Raw genomic sequence first — 26,634 nt, forward strand, 5'->3', positions numbered from 1 at the left:
TTAAAGCCAAATGTGTATATCACAAATCCAACACACCACACATTTTAAACAACAAAATTAAACATGATTTTTCTACAAAATAATTGTGTTCACTTTATGCTGATATTTAGACCATAAATATCAGCTCATCAGTTCAAAACAGGATGTTTTAGGTTGAACTTCCAACAGAAATACATTTACTTTAGTAGATTCTATACACAAGGTGGCACTATTGGTTAATTACTGGAGCTTTTGTATAATATAATCTGGAAATTACACATCATTGAAAAATATTTCAAATATTTGCTATAACATTTCAACCATAATTGTTGCATACATTTCAGTCATCTAGTATGATAACAGAGTTAATAATATGTGTCTTTATATTTAGTGAATAACAAGTTAAATCTCACATAGTGCAACCTCTTAAGGTAGAACTCATGAGTTATTTATAGACTAATTGAGTGACATCTTCCTGAGTCTCCTGTTAGCTCTGTTGCACCTGTTAGGGCGGAACAAATTACACCTTTATCATTGTTACTAGTATAAAGATTTGTGACCTAATAAATTCCCATCAAAGCTCCAGCCATCTTCAATCTGAGCAGAGGGCTAATCAGCCAGAATAACTGAAAACACCTGTATGTGAGTGTTCAAAGGCTTTAAAGTTAGCAACTTGAAGGCAGTGACATGATCTGGCAGAGGAGAAAGTGGTTGGCATTCATAGTGGGGCTTGATGAGGTAATTAGGAACAGGTGTGCAGGCGGAGACAGGTGATGAGGAGAGGACGGTGCTTGATGGACAGATGGGGGATGGAATGATAATACTTAAAGTATTTAAGTGTTAATATTGCACACGAACAACAGACTAACCTGAAAAATGATTAGGATTGTCAGTGCTGCCTCACACACACTGTTAATGTCCATTCAGCCATACTCAAGCCACATTTTTCAATCAATTCAATCAATGGTTTACATTTTAATGAAATAATTTATATTTCAGTGAAAAGTCAGAAAAAAAGTGCTTGGAAGACTGCAAAGACACCTGTGTATATTTTTCATAATGCTCTTGGTAAATGTCCTCCCCTTATCACAGATTACAATGTTCTGGCTGGTGTTTTCATATTTTCTACCTTGTCCTATAATGTCCACTAGGTGGTGACGAAACACTGCACCAACAGCATCACCAAAGCTCTGAATCATAACTTATTTAGCTATTATTCATACATTATAACAGCTCTCTTTGTTTGACCGTGTAACTTGCCACATCTGCTACCGTCTGTCAATAGAAGTGGAAACACTGTATTTATACAACTTCAGATGACAAATACTGGGCTGTAACATGTAACACAAGTGAGTCCTCAATATGTTGTGGTGAGCAATTCACATTGACTTGTGAATTATTTATTTTAGATATAAAAGTCGGCCTAGAATAAGACTTAGATGTGAACATAGCACACACACACACACACACACACACACACAATGTGTCTGCTGCGTACAGAGGCAGCCTGTTAGACAGGTTACACCCAGAGAGTCGCCCAACATCATTTCAAGGCGAGCCTCTGTCTGGCTGGAGACTGGTTGTGAGAAGTGGATACCAGTGCCACCCATGCACTTCAAAAGAGCTTTCCTTTGAGAGGGCCTTTGAGTTGCACTTTTATTTGTCTGAGGAGGGAGTGGGACTGGACTGAATTACTGTACAAAATTTGGGGACTACCCTTAAAAAAAAGTAATTTATTAAAGGGACTGTTTGTAAGAATCAGAAATGCTTGTTAACAGCGACACCTGTGGCTGTTAAATCAACGAAAGTCAGAGTCGGGCTCGCGCTTGTTCGCTCTAAATAGACATGAACGAGCATCGCTCCAAATAGTGAGACTGTTTTTTGTTTACATTTTCACTTTTATTCATCATTGTTGTAGGTCTATGGTACAACGATATGACGGAGTATTAGGGCCACATTGAGGAAAAAAAAATAAATCTGTGATTTCAAGAATAAAGTCATAGTATTATGAGAATAAAGTCATAATATTATTATGTAGTAATTTTACATGTTATTTTCTTTTTTCTCCTTAAGTTATGACTTTATTCTCGTAATATTACGACTTTTTTCTTGTAATATTACGACTTTTTTCTTGTAATATTACGACTTTATTCTTTAAATCTCAGATGTTTTTCCCTCAATGTGGCCCTAATACTCTGTAGTACATTTGCACTTTGGCCCTCACTGCATTAGACTTATATACTATATACTTAGACTATAAACTGCGTCATCTTCATCACAATGCTCAAATGTTTTTGCGGCTCCAGACAGATTATTTATTTATTTATTTTTGCCTAAAAGGGCTCTTTTGATAGTAAAGTTTGTTGACCCCTGCTCTAGGCCCTCGATTTCAACTGCGCAGACTGGCTCCAAATAACATCATAATATCATGGCAGCTCCAGTATCCGGGATATTTGGCTACACTTTTGTACAGTGGAAGTGGAGACACGTCGTCCATCTATGACCAATGTCTTGGAAGCTAGCGCCCAGCCTCCGGTTCTCCCACAGGTAAAAAACTGTTAGCTCTGCCAGCACTGTTGCCGTTGTTTGCACTGTTAGCGCTGTTAGCACAGGTAGCAAGCCACAGGTGTCGGAGTTGAAGTCTGTTCCCCCGTCGAATACTGTTTCCTCCTGTTAAAATAGCGCCCCCCTCGGTGGTTGGTTGAGGTTCAGGTAGGGGGAAACGCATATCGACGTGGGAACGGTATTCATCAGATCACCTGCTCAGCCGTTGGTTGCCAGTTGAGAGCCAATAAATATGCACTCGCACTCACGTTTAGCACTTTACAGAGGCTAAAAGGCTTAATAGGGAACACATAAGTTACATTTTAAAGCACACAAAAAAAGATGAATGTGCAATAAGTTTTGATAAATGTTTTTCTAAAAATTTAGAGGGACTGTTTGTAACTTCTTACACGTATAAATCATGCTCATTCATGTCTATTGTGAGCGAGCACAAGCGCGAGCCCGACGCTGACTTTTGTTGACTTAAAGGGACTATTTGTAACTTTCAGAAATGCTTGTTAACAGCGACACCTGTGAACATGAACGAACATCGCTCAAAACAGTGAGGCGACACACGTCAGCTAAAACCACAATATCACTCTATATTTCAGCTGCTTGGCAGTAATGTTAGCTGACCAGACGAAGTTCTCTCCATGAATCAATGCTGATCCTAGTGTTGGCTTTTACTGCCTCAGCGTAGGCTGAAGCAGCGGGAGTGAACAGGGAGACACCGGCACCCGGTTGGAGACGACAACATTTCTCGCTGCGGAGCCCCGTCACTTCACAAGACACGGAAAACCTCTGTTGGTCTGGAGGAGCTGCAGCATTTATTTCTGCACAAAAGTCCACTGTACATTTACTAGATATTCTCAGAGCTAAACTAACTCTTCTGCAGTGTGTGGTGAGCGCGCGTTCACGTCTAGAGGTGGAGCGAGAACGCGTGCGTTGTGTTAGTGCAGGCAGGCAAAGGAGCGGCCTGAACAGCGTAGCCACACGCGAGCGTGCATGGGATCCCAACCCGGTAGATTTATATGTGTAAAAAGTTACAAACAGTTCCTTTAACGGCCACAGGTGTCGCTGTTAACAAGCATTTCTGATTCTTACAAACAGTCCCTTTAATGGATGGTTGCTATGCACACACGAGAGAGAAAGGCGTGTACAACAGCAAAAAAACATCAAAGGAAATCGCCTTTACTGTTATGTTTTACAATGTAACCAACATTAATGTACTTTGGGATGTACTGGAGCAGACAGTGAGTAAAACAGAGAGTTCAGGTTGTATTGTATTGTACTGCGCACGCGCAGTAGTGTCTCTCCCAGTACCTCATGAATATTTAATTATGCTCCTCACGCAGCGTCCTCTGATTGGACCTGCTGGCTCCGTTTCCTGTGTTATGTTTTAGAGCCCAGTTCTGAGGACACTGCTCCCTCCGTGAATCACCATCCAGCTCTGTGTTTGAACATTGCTCCTGCTGCTGCTGTCACTGTAGGACTCAGAGATCTGTCTGCACGATGGACGGAGGACACCGCTGAGGATCCATGTGTCCATGCTGTCTGCTGGAGTTTATCAGGATTATCTGCTGGAAACTTGGATTTTTGTTCTCTGGCTTTAGAGACAACAAGAGAGTTTTTTTGAAACAGTGTGAACTTCACTGAGGTTCGCACAAAAACTGGATCGCAGGGAATACGCCAGAGAAGACTGAAGGCAGAGGATGGTGAGTGATATTTACATTGATATTATGACACTATTTACTTATGTACAGCCAATATAATCTAAATATTTAGCCACAGCCGCACTGCTGCTTCCTTTATGACCCATTAGCTGTCCAATAAACATCTGTTTTAAATAGTGTTATGGTTATCTCTTCACACTTTTAAATTAACCAAATCTAAAATTAAATTATTTTTCTTTGACATTACTTGGCAGATTGCTGTGAGGAAAGCTATCTAGGTGACATTTGTTGGTATTTCTTGTATTATTGGCATTATTCTGCAGGACAGATAATAATGCACTATACTCATTTTTAACAGTCTCTTCTGCACTATATTCACTTTTTTAATAGTCCTGTATCACAGCTGTTACCCTGCACTATATTCAGTTTTAACAGTTTTCTTCATCTCCTTGTATTTTTATATCTGGTATATTTTTTTGTACTTTGCACTACTAACTTTTTTACTGCTTTTTACTAACATGTTTTGCACTATGGAACTGTGATGCTGGAAACTTGAATTTTCCTCAGGATCAATAAAGTTTCTATCTATCTATCTATCTATCTATCTATCTATCTATCTATCTATATTTATCATCAATCCACAATCAGCAAAAAAGTCCCCTCAGTCTGTCTCTGACTCCTCAGTCTTCATCCTGTTTTTATGGGCTATACAGTGAAAGTCAATAAACAGCATTGACCCAGAGAGCTGTTGAATTTGACTTCTCTAAGTGACACCCAGAGAGATGCCACTTATAAACATAACTCATTAGGTGCAGCTCTTGCTTTAAAACAGGTTAGTCTTGGAGGAAGAGGCAGCCAGGGAGCATGTGTCAGGTGGAGTGTGTGTGTGTGTGTGTGTGTATTGTAGCCTCTGTGTGCAGCATTTTTGTTGTTGTTGTGTGTGCATAGCATGGAAACAGGTTTTCCTGGTTACGAATGTCATCCCTGCAGCTGACACGCCTAGAGCTAAGTTATGGAGCAGGTCGTGTGGCCTCGTCGTTGTGTTTTGGCATCAATTCCTCCAAGCCACAGTCTTCTGTTGCAGAATTCCCACTTTGGCTGTTGAACATAATACAGCTGTGATGCAGCTTTTAAGCACATTTTTGATGTGGATTTGACAACATGGATGCCTATTTGTTATTGGAGACATCACTTGAATCTATCTAAACTTTCTTTATAGTTTTAAATTTGCCTTCAGGAACAGGAAGAAAAAAAATGTTAACAGAATAAGCAATTATCCTTCTAGTTATGAGCCTCTTGTTTCTGTACAGTGTGTTTCATGACAGCTTCAAACCTGTTGCTTTGTTCACATACACATAAACAATGTAAATTTAAAACAGGTAGGACTGAAACCTGTTGGCATTCGGCTATCCAAAGTTCATTGTACCTGTAGGTTGGGTTGCCCAAAGACAAACCCAAAGGACAGAAGTTGCATAATATGCAGGCAGCATAATAGAGCTTTTGCCCTTGAGCTACGATGTAATATATTCCTGCAACATTCCTGATTTTGTGGAGTTATCATTTACGCACTCTGTTAAAATTTTACCTCACTTTAAGAAAGAATGAACAGTCAGCAGAGTTGTTTTCTTCTTGTGAGGGAACTTGAAATACTCTCCAGATATGACAGCATACAGCTATAACTTAACATCTACAAATAAAAAGGAAGGAAGTTTCAAGAATGGCCTCTAAGATGGCAAAAAACCTATTGTAGGTTTTGTCTTTAAGAGATTATAAGGATAGTATCAGCTCATGTAGAGAGTAGAAGAGAGAGAAAATAGTCTGATTGTCATCCTAACTGTCTGGAATAGCAGACACCAGCATCGCTCACTGCTTCCTTCTCTGCCAGATGCTGAATAGCAAGTCGGTATGACAGCAGATGGTTTGCATTAGTTTCTCCTACAGGGAGGTGCGTATACTGAGTAACCCCCATCTCCCTTCATTTCAAAGCTGGCGCTCCATTTTCAAACCGATCACTGCTGTAGAGATTTGCTCAGGAATTCAGGCCCACTCTCTGAAAACAGGACGAACACCCATCCTGTGGACCTGGGGAACTCGTTAGGCTTGTCGCTGTGATTCAGTACACTCACACACTCCTGATCAGTGCCATACGTCTTTGTTACAAAGCGGCAGCTATGTTCTCAATGTTTGGCTGTTTGTGATGACGGCCCTCACGAGCGTCGACTTCTTCTACCGTTGCACTTGTTGTAAATCATTCTGGATATTAAGAAAAGCATATAAATTACACCTTGTAAATTCAAGTTGTCGACTAACATCAAGTTTCAGTCAAATCTGTTTTTTACTTCTTTTTGCAACTCTTGTTTTTTTTTTCCTCTGTTTTCAATGTATATGGAACATTTCCATCACTTTTATTATTTAATCTTTGTATTTATTGCAAGCAGATGTGGTCCTGTTTTCTTTTCCTGCTTTAGATTTTGTTGCACATGCAGTGATGAAAAATGTTCATGCAACAACAAAAGACCATAATAGTCTTATTCTCTGTAGAGATGGACGCCACACTCGCAATGATTTACTCCATCACTTACCTCATCTTCTTAATTGGCCAACATATCTTGTTTTTCTTAGAACTCAGGCATGGAGCAACGTATCTGCCTTGTACTGTGGAACATTTTACAGTGGATTTGATTTATTGAAATCTTAAATTGAATATTTAAGTGCTATATTTTCCTGCATAAATCCTCTGTGCACATGACACAAGAGGCTGGATCACTGACAACAAATAGGTGGAGTCATGTCTTCTTTATTTGTTTATTGTTGTACAGTAGCTGTCCGCTCTGCCAGATGAAACATTACAGACTTAAGACGAGGTGGAATGAAACCTTTTGATTTGGTTTCATCTAAAACAAGTTGAATGAGAAGGATGACAAAGCATTATTTCCACAGAAACCAAAGGCTCGGTGGATGTCGTCACTTACAATAAAAGCAGATTTTTATACTCATGTCTCATCAGTGAGTCACCCAGTGGGGACCTCAAGTGTTCTTGTAGATGTGAAACATGATATTGAACCCTGGAAGTGATGAGGTGAGGAGCACCCAGCGGTTCTCGTGACTCAGTTTGTTTACTGTGTCCCCTGAGCAGTGTGTGCTACCCCTCCTGTGGCCAAGAGTAGCCGCACAGTGTGGCTCTATATGCTATGTTTTCAAAATGACTACCAACCAGGGACGCCTTTCCTCTACTTGTCTACTTACACTGCTGTAGTTCTGTAGCCTCTGCCACCATGTTTTCACTGTGAATGATGGGGAGAGGATGCAGCTACTTCAGCTAATTCACCATAGGTCATAGGTCACACAGCAACTGAACAGAAATATGTGTGATACATTTTCTCAGAGATTAGCTGGACCTGGCCAATAATTACACAGTAATATTTTATGGAGTCATCATCATGGGTTGTAAATGTAATCACACATCAGCTGAAGTGTGATGACAGTAAACACATGTTTAGCCATGCTAAACAGGCCCTTTAATGCTTGTTGAGTTTGTTTTCCTTGATCATGAACCAAGCAGTGTCCTGTCATAGCCGCCTATTTGCATGTATGACTTCCTTCATGGTGGACGGGAAACAAGTTCACACTCTTGCACTCTTGTGTTCTGGTTGTCTGCTCCGATAGCTTCCCATCGTTACATGCCAACCAGCATTCACCCCCTTGCTCTGTCCAGTGGAAACCTCATCTGTCTTGATGTTGTCAGTTGCTGTCTGTTTGGCTTGTAGATTGCTATTGTTTAACCTTACTTCCTCAGTTCAAAATTAACCTTTATTTATCCAAGGGAACTTGTAAGGTGTTCAAATGAACATCTTCTCTTCAAAATATCAATTTGTACATGTATATTTTTGACACAAACCATATGGGAAAAACATGGTAGACAGAACAAGAACTGAGTCAAAGCTTTTAAAAGGCTCGTCAGCTGTTGTTTCTCTAGAGAAACATGAAGTAACTGACTGGAAACAAAGTTAAAATTAGCTGGTTTGAATTAGTTGTCTTTTTTTGGCACATGCCCCATGGCGGAGCTGAGTCAGTGCATTTCTCACTGTGGAATCATGCACTGACGGGAGTTAGAATAGTATCCTCTTGAACTTGAGGTTATTTTCATCCATGAACACTGGCTTTACAGTGTATTATACATACTGCACTGTACTCTGTGGGCTAAATATAACACTATGGTTACTTACAGCAGCTAGGGTCACAATAACATTAATACAACTAAATACATTACAGTATATACCATTTAACATGCCCTTAACAGGACAATCAGCAGCTTTATTTTCTGATGATCTGATTGAAATGGGCTGCCTGTGGTCGAAATATGAAAAGATATTGTGTAGTGGTAAAATCTCAGGAAGATCTTTTCAAATTATTTTCCTCAGAAACTGTGATGACCACCAGGATGGATCCTGCTAAATATGTTCAACATTGCAGTAAACAAATACTGATTTATGTGAGGTTTAATTATACTTAAATGTACAGTTCATCTTCGAGTTGCAACAATTAATCAATTAGCTGTGAAATATTAAATGAATCGCCGACTATTTTGATAATCGATTAATCAGTTTGAGTAATTCTTTTAATTCCAGCTTCTTAAAGGTGAATATTTTCTGGTTTCTTTACTCCTTCTATAACAGTAAACTGAATATCTTTGAGTTGTGGACAAAACAAGACATTTGAGAAGGTCATCTTGGGCTTTGGGAAACATTGATCAACATTTTTCACTATTTTCTGACATTTTATAGACCAAACAACTAATTGATTAATCGAGGAAATAATCAACAGATTAATCAAACAATGAAAATAGTCACTAGTTGCAGCCCTAGTTTACTTTAGAACATGTCACAATGAGAAATAATGTCTCTAATGGCAGCAAATGTTCCTATTGGTAATACAGTCGCACAGTATATCTACTCAGTTTTTATTGCTATCGGGACTAATGATCTCTTGTGTGGTGGATGTCCTGTCACTCTGCTTTTTTCTCACCAGTATACAGTACGATTTAGTTCTGATTGGAATACAACTTTTCCATTCCTGCACTCAGAAAGCTTGTTATTGTTCATAGAAGACGGATAAATTGCTGACATGAAGCCGAGGAAGCAAATCAAGCTGAAGGCAAACTTTGATGCACTTCTTGTTTTAAGTCACCACCTGTAATTTATCAGAGTAACAGGCCTTTTTTGCCCTCTTTTTTTAGATACCCAGGATGCACACATCTGTGAGTGCATTGTGTAATTTTGTTTAACACTTTTAGCACTGCTCTTTAATTAGGAGAATTACAGTATGCATCAGAAACCAGTGCTTGCTGTTGCTCCGTTCACCACATACTGGGAAGCAGTACCGTCAGTGCATGCATTAAACAGCTGAGTCATTCTTTTAGCTACATCATGACTGTATTCACTTTGGTGCAGTTGAAACGTCATCATTAAACTCCCATTTGTCATGCAGTGCACCACACCCCTTCACCCAATGAACCTACAATAGAAAACACTTATGCACTTGTCGCCACAGTCATAAATAATAAATGGAGTCCAAAGTTTTTTTTAGTTTCAGTTACAGTAAGTTATAGTGTTGTCATGCATATTAAAGTTTATAGAGCCTCCTATTGTTTTTGAACAAACTCTCGTAACCACAGAATGTCTGGAAAATGCATTCTTGCTCTTAGATTAAAGCACAGGCCGACCTTAAGCGACCTTTCTCACAGCAACGCGAAGCATCTTTGACCAGTGTCAGCCTTTTAGCACCGTACTCAAGACCCAAACTGTTTTGGCACACAGTGAAATAATTCCTATAATTTGGTGTGTTTTTCAGAGATGTACTTTTGTTTTCTGACCGAGTCCTGGAGGTCTGTTTCAAGTTTATCTGTTATTATAATATCTAGAGATATTAGATTTACAGAGAAAACAGAAGCAAGACTTCTGATTCAACAGGACTTTGACTTCAGTAATTTGCTTCTTTCATGTCAGCTGTTTAATAAAGTGAGCTGCCACTGTGGCTTCTTAAGGCCCAGACACACCAAGCCGACATCAAAGAACTAGCGGCAATGAAGGCCGACAGTTGCGTCACCTCACGTCACCTTTGTCTTGGCCGGCAAGTTTCATTTTAACATATTGATTAACTTATTATAAGACTACAGCTGACGACCAGTTAGCACGTACGTTCTGCGCATGTGTGAGATGAAAAAGCTCTCCACATCAGCATGCGGCGGTAGTCTGTATTCGTCATTCAAAAAGGGAATCCCGGAAGACCGAGGACGGCGGATATACAAGCTGTTGTTATGATACACATGAAACAAAGCGGCGTTTGCCGACCATTTTCACACCACTCTCACTCACCACTTAGCTTCATTCCAGATGTCGTTGTGAAAATATCCGTGTGTTGGAATGATCAGATGAGATAAAGATGAAAAATGAGAAGAGCCTTCTGTGTTTTTCCTCTTGACTTTACTCGTTGGCTTGCTTTCCTCACTTCCGTTTCTCTTCTTGTGCACTGATTCATTTAAGCTGAACAGCCAATCAGAGTGATTTCTCTCACCGACATGCTGAATCGGCCAAAAAGCGTCAAGCACGGGCGGACTAGAGCCGACGGTGTGGGACACACCGCAAAAACTAGACTGACAGACGCTCACCGACGGCCCCAAACTGTCTAACGGCCAGCTGTTGGCTTGGTGTGTCAGGGCCTTTAGTGCTGATACTAGAGGGCCTTTCTGTCCGTGGTACATTATGGAATTTTGGAGGCATTATTATGTAGTCAAAAACATAAAAACCTGGGTTACTGGCAGTATCAAAGCCATCTTTGGTGAGTTGCTAACAACCTACTTAAAAAGATTTCTTCTCTAAATGCCAGATTCTGACTTTTTATGCTCAATTTATTTATCAAAAGTCAAATTCAATGACTCCATGATTTTCCTTTTTACATTTGAAAAAGTGATGGATGCATTAAAAATAACTCACAAGTTACAGGAAACACAGAAAACCCTGGCATGTTTTACCAAACCAACACTTCACTCTGTCAAGCTTCTCCTCAGTTTCAGATTGGAAGAGTCTGCAGTTTGTGTCCAACACGTATTTGCATGTATCCTGTTGCTACGAGGGAAGATGCTGGTTTGGATTTCGTTGATTGAAACTTGAGACTGCAGCCCTGTTGTGGTACAAGGCACGGCTATGAATGAGTTTCCACTGCAGCTGGTTTGTTTACATTCAACCACTACTGAGGCTGCTTTAAAAAGAAAAGGCAGCACTTTGTGACACGTCTCTTGTCTAGGATTTCAGCTGAAATCCCCCCTAAACCACATTGTCTTTGATATGATGTTTTATTAGCAGCCTTGTTGCTGTGTTGTCATTTATTTAAGAGACTCAAGTTTCCGAAGTTTTACTCTACTCGGATAAAGAAAAGTGCTACCACTGTAAAGCTGAAACTTTGTGTAGTTCAGTCTGAATGTGCTAAAAGTCATCCAGTATCTCTTTAATCATTATGTCCTCTTTCTTTGGGAGGGACGGTGCTGAGCCCTGCCCTGCAGGCACAGCATTATGCTGTAACATCATCACAACCAGTCAGTACTCATGTTACCAAATCCTAGCCGAGTAATATATTTCTTTTCATTCTTCCCTTGTTTTTGACCTCGAGCAGCTCAGATCCATAACAGCGTGAGAAATGGAAACAGAGAGCGAGGCTTGTTGGTCTGCATTATTTATACTGCTGCTGTCCCATTTACATGCAAGTGACCACTGTCACCATTCAAGTTATGAAGTGCATGGATGGTTTCTGTGCAGGTGCAGGTGTTTATCACTTACAGGAGAAAAAAAGTGTATATTCATTATTACTCATGTTTCCTGTGCCCTATTTCCAGTGACTTTGGCTCCAAGCCTTTACATTCATAGAGGATTATTGTTACCCAAAGAATTACCAGGTCAGAGCTGCTTTGATTGTCAAGACAAGCTTTCACCTGTCTGGCGAGTCTTGGCTTGGATCACTAGAGCGGCTGTTTTGCTGCCTTGCCTGGAAGTGACCCAGATGTAGTTTCTTACAATTGACTGACACTGTCACGGCTGATAAGTACAGTAAGATGTTTAAAAAGACAGACTGTGTATCTTCAGAGTTTTGTATTTGAGACTGCAGGCTATATATTTCTCTATATAATCAGAGCAAACCTTACAGAAATTTTCCACAGACTGTTGGCAGGTGAAGCAACAGGTTGCTTTCTTTCCTCCTCCTCCTCCTCTATATGGCGTCTTGCCAGATATGACAGCATGTTGGTTGCAGTAGCACAAAATGTGGATTTGCTTCTAAAAAAATGCTTTAGTTTTCAAGCTTTCACTTGTCTTTGACTTTGAGAAATTCAAAGCTGAGATTTGATGGGTTGTCATGCACTTTACATTTTATATTATATATTTTTTTTACCATCTTCAGTGGGAATTTTCAACAGTTTCAGTTTAGAGAGAGTTGTGCATGGTGTGGATTTACTTTTTAATCAAGTTCCTCATCTGGAGTTTTCAGCACTAGGAAGATCCTACAGTGTGTGTGTGTGTGTGTGTGTGTGTACAGGGCTCAGTTTGACCTTAATGAGCATCCCATCCCTTAGAAGTTCAGACCGGATCAGACCGCCTCACACTGTGGGTCATTGCTCCTCTGACAACACTCACACACACACACACACACACACACTTCTTCTCCTCTGTCTCTCATCATTGTTTATCCTCTCCCTCTACCTTGGAAAGGCCAACCATCTCAGTCAGCAGTTTATCTGCATCTGGTCCGATTAGACGCAGTGAGTGATTTTGGACAAAGTGCAAACGCAAGCAACAGAGAGACCAGGTGGAAATGCTGTTTAGAGAGTAATACCTCCTTAAGCCCTGTTTAGTTTAGATCAAACCAGATATGTTTTGGATTCCAACAAGGAGTAGGGGAAAAACTCAGTCAAAATCAACCCACACATTACTGGCATGAATGTGTGTTGGAGCTATTCCCTGATCTCTTTTGGCACAGGTCAGGAGTGGACAATCCTGGGAGATAGTATAACCCTTTTAGTAGTTTGAAATGGTGTCCTCTACTAGTATTAGACAAAAATAATGATTTACAACATAAATATGTTTACTGTACCAGTGTTTTTGTGTGTTTTAGACCAGGGCTGCCCAAAGTGAGTCCCACGTTGACATGCCATAAGGTTCAATTTGGCCCGTCAGATGTTTCTAGGGGAAAAAATGATTAAAGAAATATAATAGGAATTGCTGTTTTATTTTTGTGAGGTAGAAATGCTCTTTAAATGTAATATCCCTAATTATTGATATTTTTCATAATTTGAGCATTGCAGGCAGAGTGACACTTTGCACAGGAAGTCGGTTTGGTGCGAGTGAGGTTATAAAAAAAATGAAGAGGCAGAGACAGTGGCATTTGAATTAGGGGAACTTGGCATCCTAGTACCATTTTGCATCTTAACAATACAATACAATAGGTGTTTGCTTTTGGCCCATGGCCCACCATTAAGTTTCAGTTTTGGCCGCCCAAGGGAAAAAGTTTGGGAGGGGAACATTGCTCTCGCTTCATTTTGGTGTAGCAATGAACTTGCAGAGGTTTCAGACTTTCTTGAGATAGGTAATCTATCAAAGCAGACATTTTGGTTCCTTTTTTCCTTACAATTGACCATGTGACAACACAGTTGTGAGCAGGGACTGTTTTGTAAAGTAGTCCTTGTTGATGCATTCAAGGAATCTCAGAAATCTGATAATTAGAGAGTCTGTTTCAAAAAGCATTGCATTCACAGGGTTTTAGGATTGTTGGAAAAGTAAAGTCAGGGTGACAAACAGTGGTGTAGTGGAGGGTATACACAGGTATTCACGGTATAGCCACCTCTGCCAAAAAGCCATTGGAATATACATAGAGAAAGTATACTCACTTCCTCCTCTGTAACCTAGTACCCATCTACTTCGTAGTACATCCGCCTCATCAATTACCAACGCCACTGGAGACAAACAATAAGTGAACAAGAACATAATGGACAAAGTTTCCCAGAAATGTTTGATCCTATCACTGAGGATCAGTTTTCCACACATTAGTGTTTGAAAGCTGACTCAGCTTACATTATGATGGATTGTCTATCACAAGCAAGTTTTACTTTAAAGTCTCTGTACATTGATTTTCATACTGAACTGAAATGAACTGCCTGAGGGTGGGAAATCAATAAAAAACCTTTGGAACTTTGGAAAAGGGTTGTCAGTAGCGTAAAGAACACATCATTTGCAGTTAATGGGCTAAAACACACAAAACCTCTGGCACAGTGCTTGAAGACTGAGTGTTCAGCCTGCTTGCTGCATCACATACTAAATATTTAATCCGTCAGAATATCATTTGTTTTAGGTCAAACCATCAGAGCATTTCCCCCTTATTCACTTCTCCACTTAAGTAGCAGTGCTTTTACTGTGATTATAGATGCCAAGCCCAACATATTCTTCTGATGGTGAGGCAACTCTTTTGTCTACATTAGAGCATTTATAAAATTACTCTAGGTTACCAAAACAAAACAAAATGATTTTTTTTGGAAACACTCCTCCCTGACTAGAATTACCCTTATTTTGTGCTTTAATTTGTGGCACATGTTTACCAAATTAGATTAATTGGGTCTCTTTCGCCAGCAGCCTTTTCATCACAGTCATTGGTGAGTAATTGATAATAATTTCGAAATAGCCGTCCCATCTGAATCATTGCTGTTGGCCAGTTAGTCACAGCCCTACATCCACAGCCATCTCAAAACAAAGCATTATCATTTCTTTGACCACTAGCTGCTCTTTAACGATTAACAGCAGTATATATTGTTATACAAGTGCTAGTGCATCTGAGAAATAGATGACCTGTGTGTAAGGAAGGACAGATATTTTGTCACAGTCAACACAACTACAATAACATGCATGTGTATATTGTCAAAGCTATAATTTTAGAAAATTGTCTTTATGACAGGAACATGACATTTTAAGGGTCCAGTGTGTAGGATCTGGCGGTGAGGTGAGGCTTCAGTTGCAACCAACTAAAGCCTCACCCGTGTGCCAAACATGTTGGAGAGCTACGGTGGCTGACGCTAAAATGAAAATGTCCTGCTCTAGAGCCATCTGGAGCAGAGCCAGTGCGTAGTGTGTGTGTGTACTTGGGAAGTGAGTGGTGAAGCAAGAGAGCGTGAGCGGCGGCGACATGAGCGAGTAACGTTATCAACGCCGGCCCAAGCAGGAAAAGTTAACTGTGTTTGGTTTGGCCGTTCTGGGCTACTGTAGAAACATGGCGGTGCAACATGGTGGACTAAGTGGAGAGGGGACCCGCTCCGTATGTGGATATAAACGGCTTATTCTAAGGTAACGAAAACACAACGATTCTTATTATGAGGTTATTATACACTAAAGAAAACACACTTATTAATGTTATATTCCATTTCTGCCAATAGATCCCCCTAAATGTTACACAATGGTTCTTTAAGGCAGACTTTAGAAATCAGGTCAAGTACGCTGGTACATGGTGGCACTGCTAATCTAATACATGAGGGCTTATCAGGCATGAGGTCTCTCCTAAAGCGGTCCACTCCAGGCCCAAATCAAATTCACATCCACTGAAATGCTTTGGGCATTTTCCTGGAGTTGCAGTACGTGAGCTATAAGTCTGCCTTGTAGCACTAAGAAGGCTGTGTTCTTAACCCAGATTTAGCTTCAGAGGCTTCAACCAACATATCCTGCAGTTTGCGTCATTAAAAAGGCCTTATCTAATCTGATGTTGACAACCAAGAGACTCAGCGTAGTCATGGGCAGAAACTAATATTTAACCAGTATTCAATTGTGTCAGCTTTCACATGTCGTCAGCTTTACATATTTTTCCCCATTTGCCGGTATCAAAGTTGTGCAACTTCTCCAGACATTTGGAAGGGGTCGATTAACGACTTTATACTGCTTATTTTAGAACAGAGGAATTTGTTCTCATGGCTTTTCTCCAGATTTGTCTCAGAGGGCAGAGCAGAAACGTCGTCCTCACACATGGTGGACTGTGTGTCAGACCCTGGTGTGGAAAAGGAGAGCGGCACAGAAGGGAGAAATGAGGGGAAAAGTGCCGCTTATGATACTGAATCAAACCCAGCCATTTCCTGTACCCCGAGCCAGAGCTGCTCAGCACTCTCCATATATGGTAATGGTATTTGCATGGAGGGAAACCCTGGGCTTATGGATCAGGACTGGTATTGAAATTCCTTTGTATTTAACTTCTGGGAAATGGTCTGGTCCCATAGTTTGGTTTTGGATGATCTGAATGTCTTTGATTTCCACAGGGGAAACTAATCGAGTCAAAACTGTCTTTTACTTCCGTTGATAACTGTTGTTATAGTGTCTGTCAAGATATCATATATTCTGATCAAACTGCCTCTAAACACAATAGTGACTAGGATGCTTGATTCATTAATAAGAGTCTGTGTGTTGCCGTGCTCAGGAGGAAGCCTGTTGTTCCATGGTGACGGTGTTGTTGTTATGGCCACCATATGTGCCAGACATCCCTCGTGTGTGTGTGTACACTTATGACGCCTCCACCACAGGCCTTCAGTAACATTTCAATTTGAGGCAATGGGATCTCTGATCATAAAACCTACAAAAAACAACTGTGTTTTGTGTTGTGCGTTGTTATTTGTTTGAGGATTACTGGTTTCAATGGATGGACTTTGGTTCTTTTTGTAACCAGTAAGACACATACTTCATCTACTTGGACACTTCTTTGTGAGCGAATCCTCCCTGCTGCCATCAAGTATTGATGGGCTGCTGTGATGCTTCACATACTGTACCTGTAAGTGAAAATAATTTACTTTATTCTGGCAATTTAACATTAGGTGTTACATTTATCTTTCTTAATTGTTATGCTTAATGTATAGCGTGTTGTTGGGTGTTGTACTGCCTAAACAAATATATCCAATTCACCCTACAGGCATCAATAACGTCGGCATACTTGAGTAACATCACAGTGTTACTATAGGTTTAAAGGTACAGTGTGTAGGATTGTAGTAGTGGTGTGGTTGCAGATTGCAACCAACTGAGTACCCCTCCGCTCACTCCTCCCTTTCCAAGACTGCGGTAACGTGAGCTGCCGAGTACAGAACGTGATAACGGCGTCCTTACCATGATAACATAACTTTAGGAGCAACGGAAGTCAGGCGGCAGCTGGCAGCTGGCGATACCATGGTTTTGCACTTTTTGCAGCTCATGTTACAGCAATTTCACAAGCGTGTCACTACGGTGGCCTTCAGGTAACGTAAAAAGGCGAAAGGTTCTCTCTAGAACCAGTGTTTGTTTTGTCCGTTCTGGGCTACTGTAGAAACATGGCCGAGCAACATGGCGGACTACGTGAATAGGACCCGCTTCCATGGATGTATTAAAAGAACTGTATACAGCGTTGGAAGCGGGGCCCCGGTCATTCCTATGAGAGTTGCTCATTGGCGCATGAAGCCTAAATGGCTCGACTTCCGTCTGGAAAAGTACCCGGATCTTGGCGGAGTAGAGTTCGAGATGATTGGCGGAGTAGCGTCCGCTAGGTCACATGACTTGGTCACGGGTCCCAACGTCATGCCGTCGTCACGGCTCCATCCTCGGTCTGAGTCTCACTTACATGAACGGAGGAAGGGAAATAAGTAGCTATTAGTGCGTTTTACAACTTTAAAAACGTAATGATTTAAATAAGGACTATTAGAGTGTTCGTACTGGGAAGTTGATTCACCTCAAAAAAATGTATCCGCTGAGATACAGACGTCTGTAAGTATGTAAGTCTATGGGAAAAAGTATTTTTAGGCCCAGTGCATCTCGTGACTGACACGGAAGTTGCAGTACCGCCGTTTGGCCACTACGAAAGTCCGGATCAACGACCGGCGCACTTCCTGTGGGCTTGCCCGCTCCCTAGGTAGATATGAAGGACTCATTCTGAGCTAACAAAAACACAACGATTCTTAATTTCAGGTGATTATACACTATTGAAAACATATTTTAAACATTATTTTCCATTTCTGCTAATAGATCCTCCAAAATGTTACACACTTTTCCTTTAAATAAATAGATATAGTAGTTAGTGAGCAGCTACTGACTATGCTTGTTCCAGAATCCAGTAGAACATTTAGGAAAGGAGTAATATCTTCATCATTTGATAGAAGTACATTTTAATGGTAACGTATAGAAGCATTTTCATGAATAGTTACTGGTTCAAAACTGGTATAGAATAGAAGTCTTTGTCGGGGAAGTGGCCCTCCAGCCCAGTATACCGACCCTCAACCCCTGACAGCTCTGGTGCTGCTCAGCAGCCAGCAGCAGGAAACCTCCCAGAAGCCTTTGTGTGTACATATGCCGCCCTCCTTCCCCGTGCAGCTACTCCCTTACTTTGCTGCTGAGTACGAATATTTTCATAGTCCTCTTGCCTCATTAAACAAGGCCTGAATTAAAACAGATGAAACAATCCTCAGAATATTTGACGTTTGCCTCCTACGTGACCTCTCCCTTCTTCAATCTGCACACTTGTCATTCCAGACATAGCAGAGAGAGGTTAAATATAGCATGTTCAATTGTTTTCCCTCTGTGGTTGGGCCAGCACTGTCTCTAACGTCTGTTTTTTGGAGCAACGGTTTTCATCTGTCAAAATATTACTTTTAATAAGTAGGTGGCAGTAAAAGAATAGCTAATAAATGCCTGAATGAAAAGAGTATTTCAGGTTATGAGTGATACAAACAACAGTGAATGCAGGCTCAATGTCCACATCCACAATCTTCAGTCCAAACACTTTACATTTTGCCTGAAACTCTTGTTTTACACTTGATATTTGCCTGATATTATAAGTATGTGATGTACTTAATTTACTTAATGTTGTCGTTCTGTGTCTCTACTCATACTCTGTATGAACGACACCTATTGAATGTCTGTTTATCCTGATTTCTTCTTTGTTTTCCTCACTTTTTACCCCTTTTTAGGGAGTTTTTCCTTCACTGAGTCGAGGATTTTAAGTGTCGTAACTTGTAGATATTAGAGCAAAATTCACCTGACTAGAAAGCCAGAACAAGAGCAACTATGTTTGTGTGTTTTTTTGCCTGTTTATCTGTGTTTCTACCTTTCTTCACAACATGAAATTGCTTCTTAAACTCCTCTCAAATGTTCCTCCTCTCCCTTCACCCATTGTCAGGTGATGCTTTTGTCCCTGAGAGTGACATCAGCATTTCATCGTTGCTAAGGAAGGAAGGATGTCAGCATCTCCCTCTGCCGCACCTACAAAGCAGTAAAACATGTTAATGGGTGTGATCTGGAGGATTAATCAAGCTCTAATTTGCTGCTTCCCTCCTGAGGGGGAAAATACACACTGGATTAGGGTGAAAAGCTGTTAACATTCCTCGTCATCTCCCATGCTACGACCAAGTCTGTAAAGTGGTTTTCATTTTGCTGTTGTAAAGAATAAAGTCACCATGGAGGATATTAAAAGCTTGCTGGTCCTCCTCCTCGCTAAGTAATTTAGAGTTAATTACTAAATGCAAAATGAGTTTCCACTGGTTTGTTTTGTATTGTGGTGTTACGTTGTGGACTAGGGTTGTGCTTTTTGCTGTTTTTGTTTCATCTACTTGATATCTGTGAGAGCAACTCACTGTGTTTATTGTTGCTTTACTCACAGCTTTGTAGTGATTGTTTCCACTGAACTACTAAAGATGATGTTAGTCAGTGGAAATTCAGACCATATTCATGCTTTGTATGATATTATGTGTGCTGTATAATATTAAAATCAGCAAAACGTCTGAAAGTCAAACATAAAGTAGGAAACAAAATACAGTTGAGGTTTTAAGTTAATTTTTGACCTTGGAAACAGCAGTTGAGAAAAAAATCTCACCACAATATCCGTTTAGGAGCTGATCTGGATCACTTTACTAAAAGCCAAACATATAAACCTCATGGTGGCGCTAGAGGAAAAGTCAGGGGATCACCAAAGTCATTACGATTCATCCTCTGGGCATCACAGATGTCTGTACACTATTTCATGGCAATCCATCATGTAGTTGTCAAGATATTTCAGTCTGCACCAAAGAGGTGGACTGACCGACTGCCATTGGCATCCAAAGAGCCATAGAGAGCTACAGGGATGACATATTCTTGTGGGCCAACCAGGAAGTTAGCGTCGCCATTTCCATAGGGTTTTGGATTAATGCAGAAAATAAGCTCTGTGACAAACAAACGTTTTTGATACTTACACGTTTTGTTCCTTAAGATAATCTTAACAAATGAACACCACTTTCATGATTTTTGAAGTTTGAATGCAATCACCAGATGTAAAAAAACAACGTTAGGCTATAAAGGAACTACACCACGGTCACATGAGCGTGAGTATACACAACGAGGCTGTAAAGGTGGACGAGTCGGCGTGATGACGTTTAGTAATCTCATTTAGCCACTTGTTAGCAACCGCCTTTTTAAAGACACATAAAGGCTTCAAAATTCACGTGTGGGGTATTTATTGATGTATTTTATATCATAGAACAAAACGTTAAAATCTCTTAAGCTTGTGTTAACCACAGACTTATTTTAGGCAACCCATTGACTTTCAGACGAGGGAACCGGAAGTGCTAAAATGCGAACTCAATTCCGGGGTTTAGGACTTGTAGCACTCTATTCCTCTAGCGTGGCTAAAAATACAGATAAACAATATGTTATGACAAGAATATATTGTCCATACACCTCTGCTACATAGAGTACAGCATCTTGCTGTTGAAGTATGTAGTATTTTACCTTGAGGCTATTGTTTAGATTGCCTTCTGCTCCTTCCTCTCCCCACACTTCCTCACCAAAGAGGGAGGAAGTCAAGAGTTAACTTGTGTGTTGACTAATGTTCTGGATGCTCTCTGTGTCTTTGAGTGCTTCTCCGTCCAGGAGAAAGAGACTCACTCCTCCTCGCAGCACATTGTGACCCTCGTCCACAGTAGCCAGACAACACTGACTCATAGCGCATGATGAATGACCTCAGTTCTCCGGAGTCTCACTCAGCTAAAACAAAAACAGGAATGTAGGGAGAAACCAGATTGTTAGGATGTGGATAAAAGTTGGGTCAGAGCATCTTTAACACTTGGACAAATAACACAAAGCACTTCTGGGAATCCTGACCTTGCACTATTTCAGAGTAAACACAGCTTGTCGTGCTGCTGGGATCACAAAATGTGCACACTGTGACTTTTCGTTGCTGTGATAATAACCAGTTTCCCCTTGGCTTTCATTTGTGTGATAAAACCGCACCACCTCAGCCTCTTTACAGCTGCTATTCACTCACATCGCAGTCACTTTGATGTCAGACTCTCGATTAGTCTACGCCATCTCATTGTGTCTTACTAACAATCGTACATTGTGTGTGTTTGTTTTGTTGCAGGGGAGCCGGGGGCACCGGTACCACTGGCAGAGCCACAATGTCAAACTCAGCGGAGTGGATGACATGGTGCTGCTCAGCAAGATCAACGAGGACGCCATCGTGGACAACCTCAAGAAGAGATACATGGATGATTACATCTTTGTATCCTTTGCTCACAATCGCACCCCAGCGAGAAATAGCCGAGGCCCCGTCTCATCCCCGCTCTTCCCAGAATAGCTGAATGGTCGTTCACAGTGTTATTGTAGCAGTGAGTAATGGGTCAGTGTTGGGAGGTAACGCCTTCCTTCTGAGGCTCTGCCGTGTGCAGGAGGCCTCTTTGCACGTTACTCCACCCAGACTTCCAACTCCTGCCCCTTCACCAACTAGTTTTATCTCATTGTGGTGCAAAATGTGAACAAAATGGTGTGAGAAATATTGCATAATGTTGAAATCTACAGTCTTTTTTATTTAATCCGTGCATTGCTGCTATCTTTTTTGAGCAGCCGTAACTTTTGATTGTGATTGCGAGCTGTCATTTTCATAGAGTACATCGCACAAATGCTAGGTTTAGGTTTCTGAAGCGCAGCTGTGGCTACACACACATAAGCCGTTCATCACGTGAAATGAGTCAATGGATGAATGAATGAATAACCCCTTTTGAAAAGCAATGCTGAGCCGCTCATTACATAACCTTCATCCACGCTCAAGTTTAGTAAATGCTGGCACTTTTAGGTTCTCTGAGTCAGGCCTTTGATTTGGGTCAGTAAATAGCCGTAACTGTGAGGTCTTCTTGCCAAGCCTGTGGGTCACTGTAGGCCACCCACAATAGCAGCTTTATTTGCCTTGAGCGGCGTTTTGGCCTCAGGGCATAAAACCTCACAGTGTTACATGGTCGGTCTATTCTCTGTCATTTGTAAGCACTGTATACTTATTTAGCCTCTGCAGGCCTGATCACCAAATACTCCACTGTTGCACTCTCTTGACGTCACGACATTAAGTCATTCTTTCCTTTACAGTTTTATAATCTCTTTATAAAAAATGTATTACAGATGTTTTGCAATTCATACACAACTTTTACACTTCCAATAAGAGGTGATCTTAGTTTGGTGTCATTTGTTTTTTGCTGATTTGTTTGTCTTCCTTGTATGATCTTTAATATACAACCTCATCAGACATATATCGGTCCTGTGCTCATCTCCGTCAACCCTTTCAAGCAGATGCCATACTTTGGGGAAAAAGAAGTTGAGATGTATCAGGGAGCAGTAAGTATATGACCTATGAACACATTTTAAATATCTTTTGTTGTCTCAAAGATTCAAACCGTAAAACTCTCTTCATACTGTAAAAGTACTGATGTGTCTGCGGGGTTTAAGAAGGCAAACAGTCTGAAGGACAAAGGCTTTGAAATGAACTGGGTTAGTTGCAGTGTGAAGTTTCCAGCGGACTGGCGCAGATGTTGCTGTCAGAAACTTGACTCAACCATTGAGAAGGCTTGGCAGTACCTTCACAGAACAGCCTGTTCGAGTCTGCCTCCTCTCTTGGCCAGCCTGCTGAGACCGGGCTTGTCTCCTTAAGCCAGGAACACACTGAAAGACTTCTAATATCCTAACTGACTGTGAAAACACTCGGCAAAACACATGCCAAATTTAACAGTTTGGCAGATTACAGTTTAAGGCAGGGTCGGTGATCTTGAGGAAAAAACGAGCCCACCGTTACCAACTCTTTTCCAATGAAAGTAGTTAGAAGCACTCGCTCTAAAAGTCCCTCAATCTGGTGAGAAAGTCGGCACGTCGGCAAGACTGACAGTCCGTCCCTTCAGGCCTCCCTCCAAAGCCACTCCCCCACTATTATCATTATGAACGTAAACATATCATAATGAACATAAACAGCAAACATGGCTATAGAGTGCTCCAGGGATGACGTATTTTTGTAGGCAAAACTGGGTTCAGGTTTGCATAGTGTTATCAGCTCAAACTACTATAGAGGGGAAAGTTCAGATTTGTTCAGAAACAACCGCAAAGGCACCGACTTGGTTGCTCAGTTGGATGGCAACAGGTTTGACATTCGTAACCTGTCCTATTTTGTCCTATTCTTTTTTTTTTTTAAATGCCGGAATTAGCCAAACAGCTATTTTTCATCTGGAGTTCCTGGCCAAGGTGTTACAAAGGCCTCCTAAAATACATTAAAACATAAAACAGGGCATACAGTTCAATGCAGACTTTTCACAAACTTGGAAATAAGTCATCATGGCCAAAGTGGGGTTAATATATACATTATTCTATATTTTTTATTGTCAACAAATTCAACAAAGAGACCCAAACCGACCATGTGTTAATCCATCTCTCAGTGCTTCCCGTCCCTTTGAAAAGGCTTGGTAACTTCCTGAAACAGCTGGGCATTGTAGCTTTTAGCAAATGTTATTCAAACAGTAGTAAGTAGTGCATTTGTTGAGGACTATTTTCAGCAGCGTATTAATACACATTTGGTGCTCTCGTGAGTGTTAATGGCAGCAAGATGCTGTATGTAATGCTGTAATATGCCACCCAGTGCAACAGTGTGGCTAACTGATATGTTTTTAGACAACAATTGAGGTCTGTGACACAAAGAAATAATGTACAGCGAGAGGGTCGTTGTTGTGAAATAAACCCTGACAGGGTGATGAAGGAAGGAAGGGGTCTTGCATCGCCCTGAAGGGGTTTATTTCGGAACAATGACCAACTCGCTGTACATTATCCCGCTTATTACACGACTACTTACTTAAGAAATCAATAATTTGACACAAAAATTATCCACCAGAGTCCAACATCAGAACTGTATCCATAGCAACGGTCTGTTATACATAGCAACGGTCTGCTATAAAGAAATAACAGACCAGAGTCAGAATTGAGTATTCAACAAAGGCGTGTAATAAGCTAAATTAGACTTTGGCTACACAGACAATACTTGTTTTGGATTAACAACCTCTACAAAGTTTTACAAAATCTGTTTGACTATTGATTTTAACTAAATTCTTTTGTCAACTCTCAGGCTCAGTATGAGAACCCTCCTCACATCTACGCTCTGGCAGACAACATGTACAGGAACATGATGATCGACACTGAGAACCAATGTGTCATCATCAGGTAAGACTTTGAAAACTATAATCACACCTTCTTTATAAATAAAATAAATTCAACTTATATAGCACTTTTCAGGGACTTTACACATCATAACATGTCACTATTGACATGTGACAACCAAAACTGATTGTGTTATTTAGGTCCAGGATGGGAGAGAAAGTGAGACACAGGCTGGAGATAATAATCTGTACAATGTGATCTGTGAGGTGTTGTAACAAAGCTGAGCTGCTGCAGATTGTGATAATGGTTGGGAGGGGAACAGGAGAACACAACCGGTTCCACCACATCATTTGGTACAGCTGATTGACTGAGAGTGACGTGTTTCTTTGGTGTTTTTCCATCATATCACTTTCAGCTTGAATGCAAATCAAGTGAACAAATGCGCTAATACCCAAATATTAAAACAATGCACAATTAAAAACTGGATCTGGCCTCAGTTCAGGATGTGAGAAGGAAACAAAGCAGCAGTTATAGAGGCTATTTTTGAAGAACTTCCTGGTTTAAAAAGAAATAAAACCAAGCAGGAAGAACACCTGCATGGTCCTTGGCCCAGAATCTTTCCCTCTGTCTCTAGATTTAGGGAGTTTTTAGCTACTTTTACAGCCTGTTTGAGTTTGTCGGTGAATGTTTTGGAGCTGCAAAGCTGCGGAGAGAAAAGTGTTGTGTCATGATGGGGGCTTTATCCCATTGGCCCAGTCACCTGAGCAGCGCGGTTGCTATAGTGCTTACCTCATGATGAATGACCCCTGCTTCAGCACTTTCGCCCGTTGTTTGGACAGCCAGCAGTTGCTAGTTCAGTTTTCCCACATAAAGGCACTGAGGTGGATTTTGTGATCGACTAAATCAGCAAACAAAAGCATGGAAGTGGTTTTATGATGAACCAGGTCTCAGCAAACAAAGGCTGCTGTGAACTGCTGGCCAGGCAGGCAGTGTGGTCAGCATCGGCCTGCGTTAGCGCTTTTCCACATTTACTAAGAAAATGTGTGAATCAACCATAAGGGGAATTCAGGATGAGGTGGTGGAGCCATTTTGACTATTCTTGTTGGGGAATTGTGACCTTTTCCCATATTTATGTAGTTTATCTACCTGACATCTGCTTACTGCAGCACATGATGAAAGGGATGAATTGAGGCAGAAGTTTGGCGCTCCCCATCAAACTATTAGATGAAATCAGAGCTGTCGTCTGAGGGATAACTGCTTCACATCTGTTCCCAGCACATATCAGAAATACACGATCAATAAGTTTGTCAACAGTTTCAACAAAGAGCCATGATTTTCTGTCTTTCAGTCTGAGCAACCGCTCTTTAAACCTAATCCTACAAAAATGCAGGTTTGTTCAGTATTGGCTTATTACCAAGATTATTGCTTTGTTTTTTTACTGTCCATGAGTCGGATGTGGATGATCTTCTTGATTCTCCTTCAACTGTCATTTGAATATTGGTCAATGGCTTTGATCCATATTAGAGGGAATGATAATTTTTACATCATTATCTAATTTTCATTGAAAAACACATTATAATGACTAAGACGTTTTCTTAAGTCTGTAGAATATGATGTGTAGGCCAGGACATCTCTGCAGCAGGACAATAGTTAATTTAATTTAAAGTAGTATTTTGACATACATTTCGCCTTTAACAAATATTGCGCCTCCTGTGATTGCGACAGCAGTTGATGCTGTGACTGGCTTCACAGACAGCTGATGGTCTCTACTTGCAGTGTTCATTCAGTCTTTTGTCCAGAGGCCTTGCTGATTCACCGATGTAGTGTTCCCCACAGCTGTTGCACATGATGTCATACACCCCTAGAGTCTTTCTCTCCTTCCTCGCCAGGGAACTGAATTGTTTTGTGAATTATTGTAGGCTAAATGGACGATTGATTGTGCTGCTTTGAAGTGGCCTGTTCAACAGTTCAGATGCTGT

General features: G+C 40.8%; 1 protein-coding gene across 2 annotated transcripts in view; it reads left to right on the forward strand.

Moving 5' to 3' along the window:
* The first annotated feature begins 3,901 nt into the window (after positions 1–3,901).
* myo1ea (myosin IEa) overlaps positions 3,902–26,634 on the forward strand; it is a 61,348-nt gene continuing 38,615 nt past the window's right edge. For both annotated transcript variants that reach the window (XM_037756169.1, XM_037756170.1), the window contains exons 1-4: positions 3,902–4,238; positions 21,618–21,758; positions 22,769–22,858; positions 24,624–24,718. In XM_037756169.1, coding sequence (XP_037612097.1) covers positions 4,236–4,238; positions 21,618–21,758; positions 22,769–22,858; positions 24,624–24,718 — 329 coding nt within the window. In that variant the 5' untranslated portion in view covers positions 3,902–4,235. The remainder of the gene's footprint in view (positions 4,239–21,617; positions 21,759–22,768; positions 22,859–24,623; positions 24,719–26,634) is intronic.

The sequence above is a fragment of the Sebastes umbrosus genome, chromosome 2 (genome assembly GCF_015220745.1).
Source record: "Sebastes umbrosus isolate fSebUmb1 chromosome 2, fSebUmb1.pri, whole genome shotgun sequence".
In the NCBI taxonomy this organism is placed as follows: Eukaryota; Metazoa; Chordata; class Actinopteri; order Perciformes; family Sebastidae; genus Sebastes; species Sebastes umbrosus.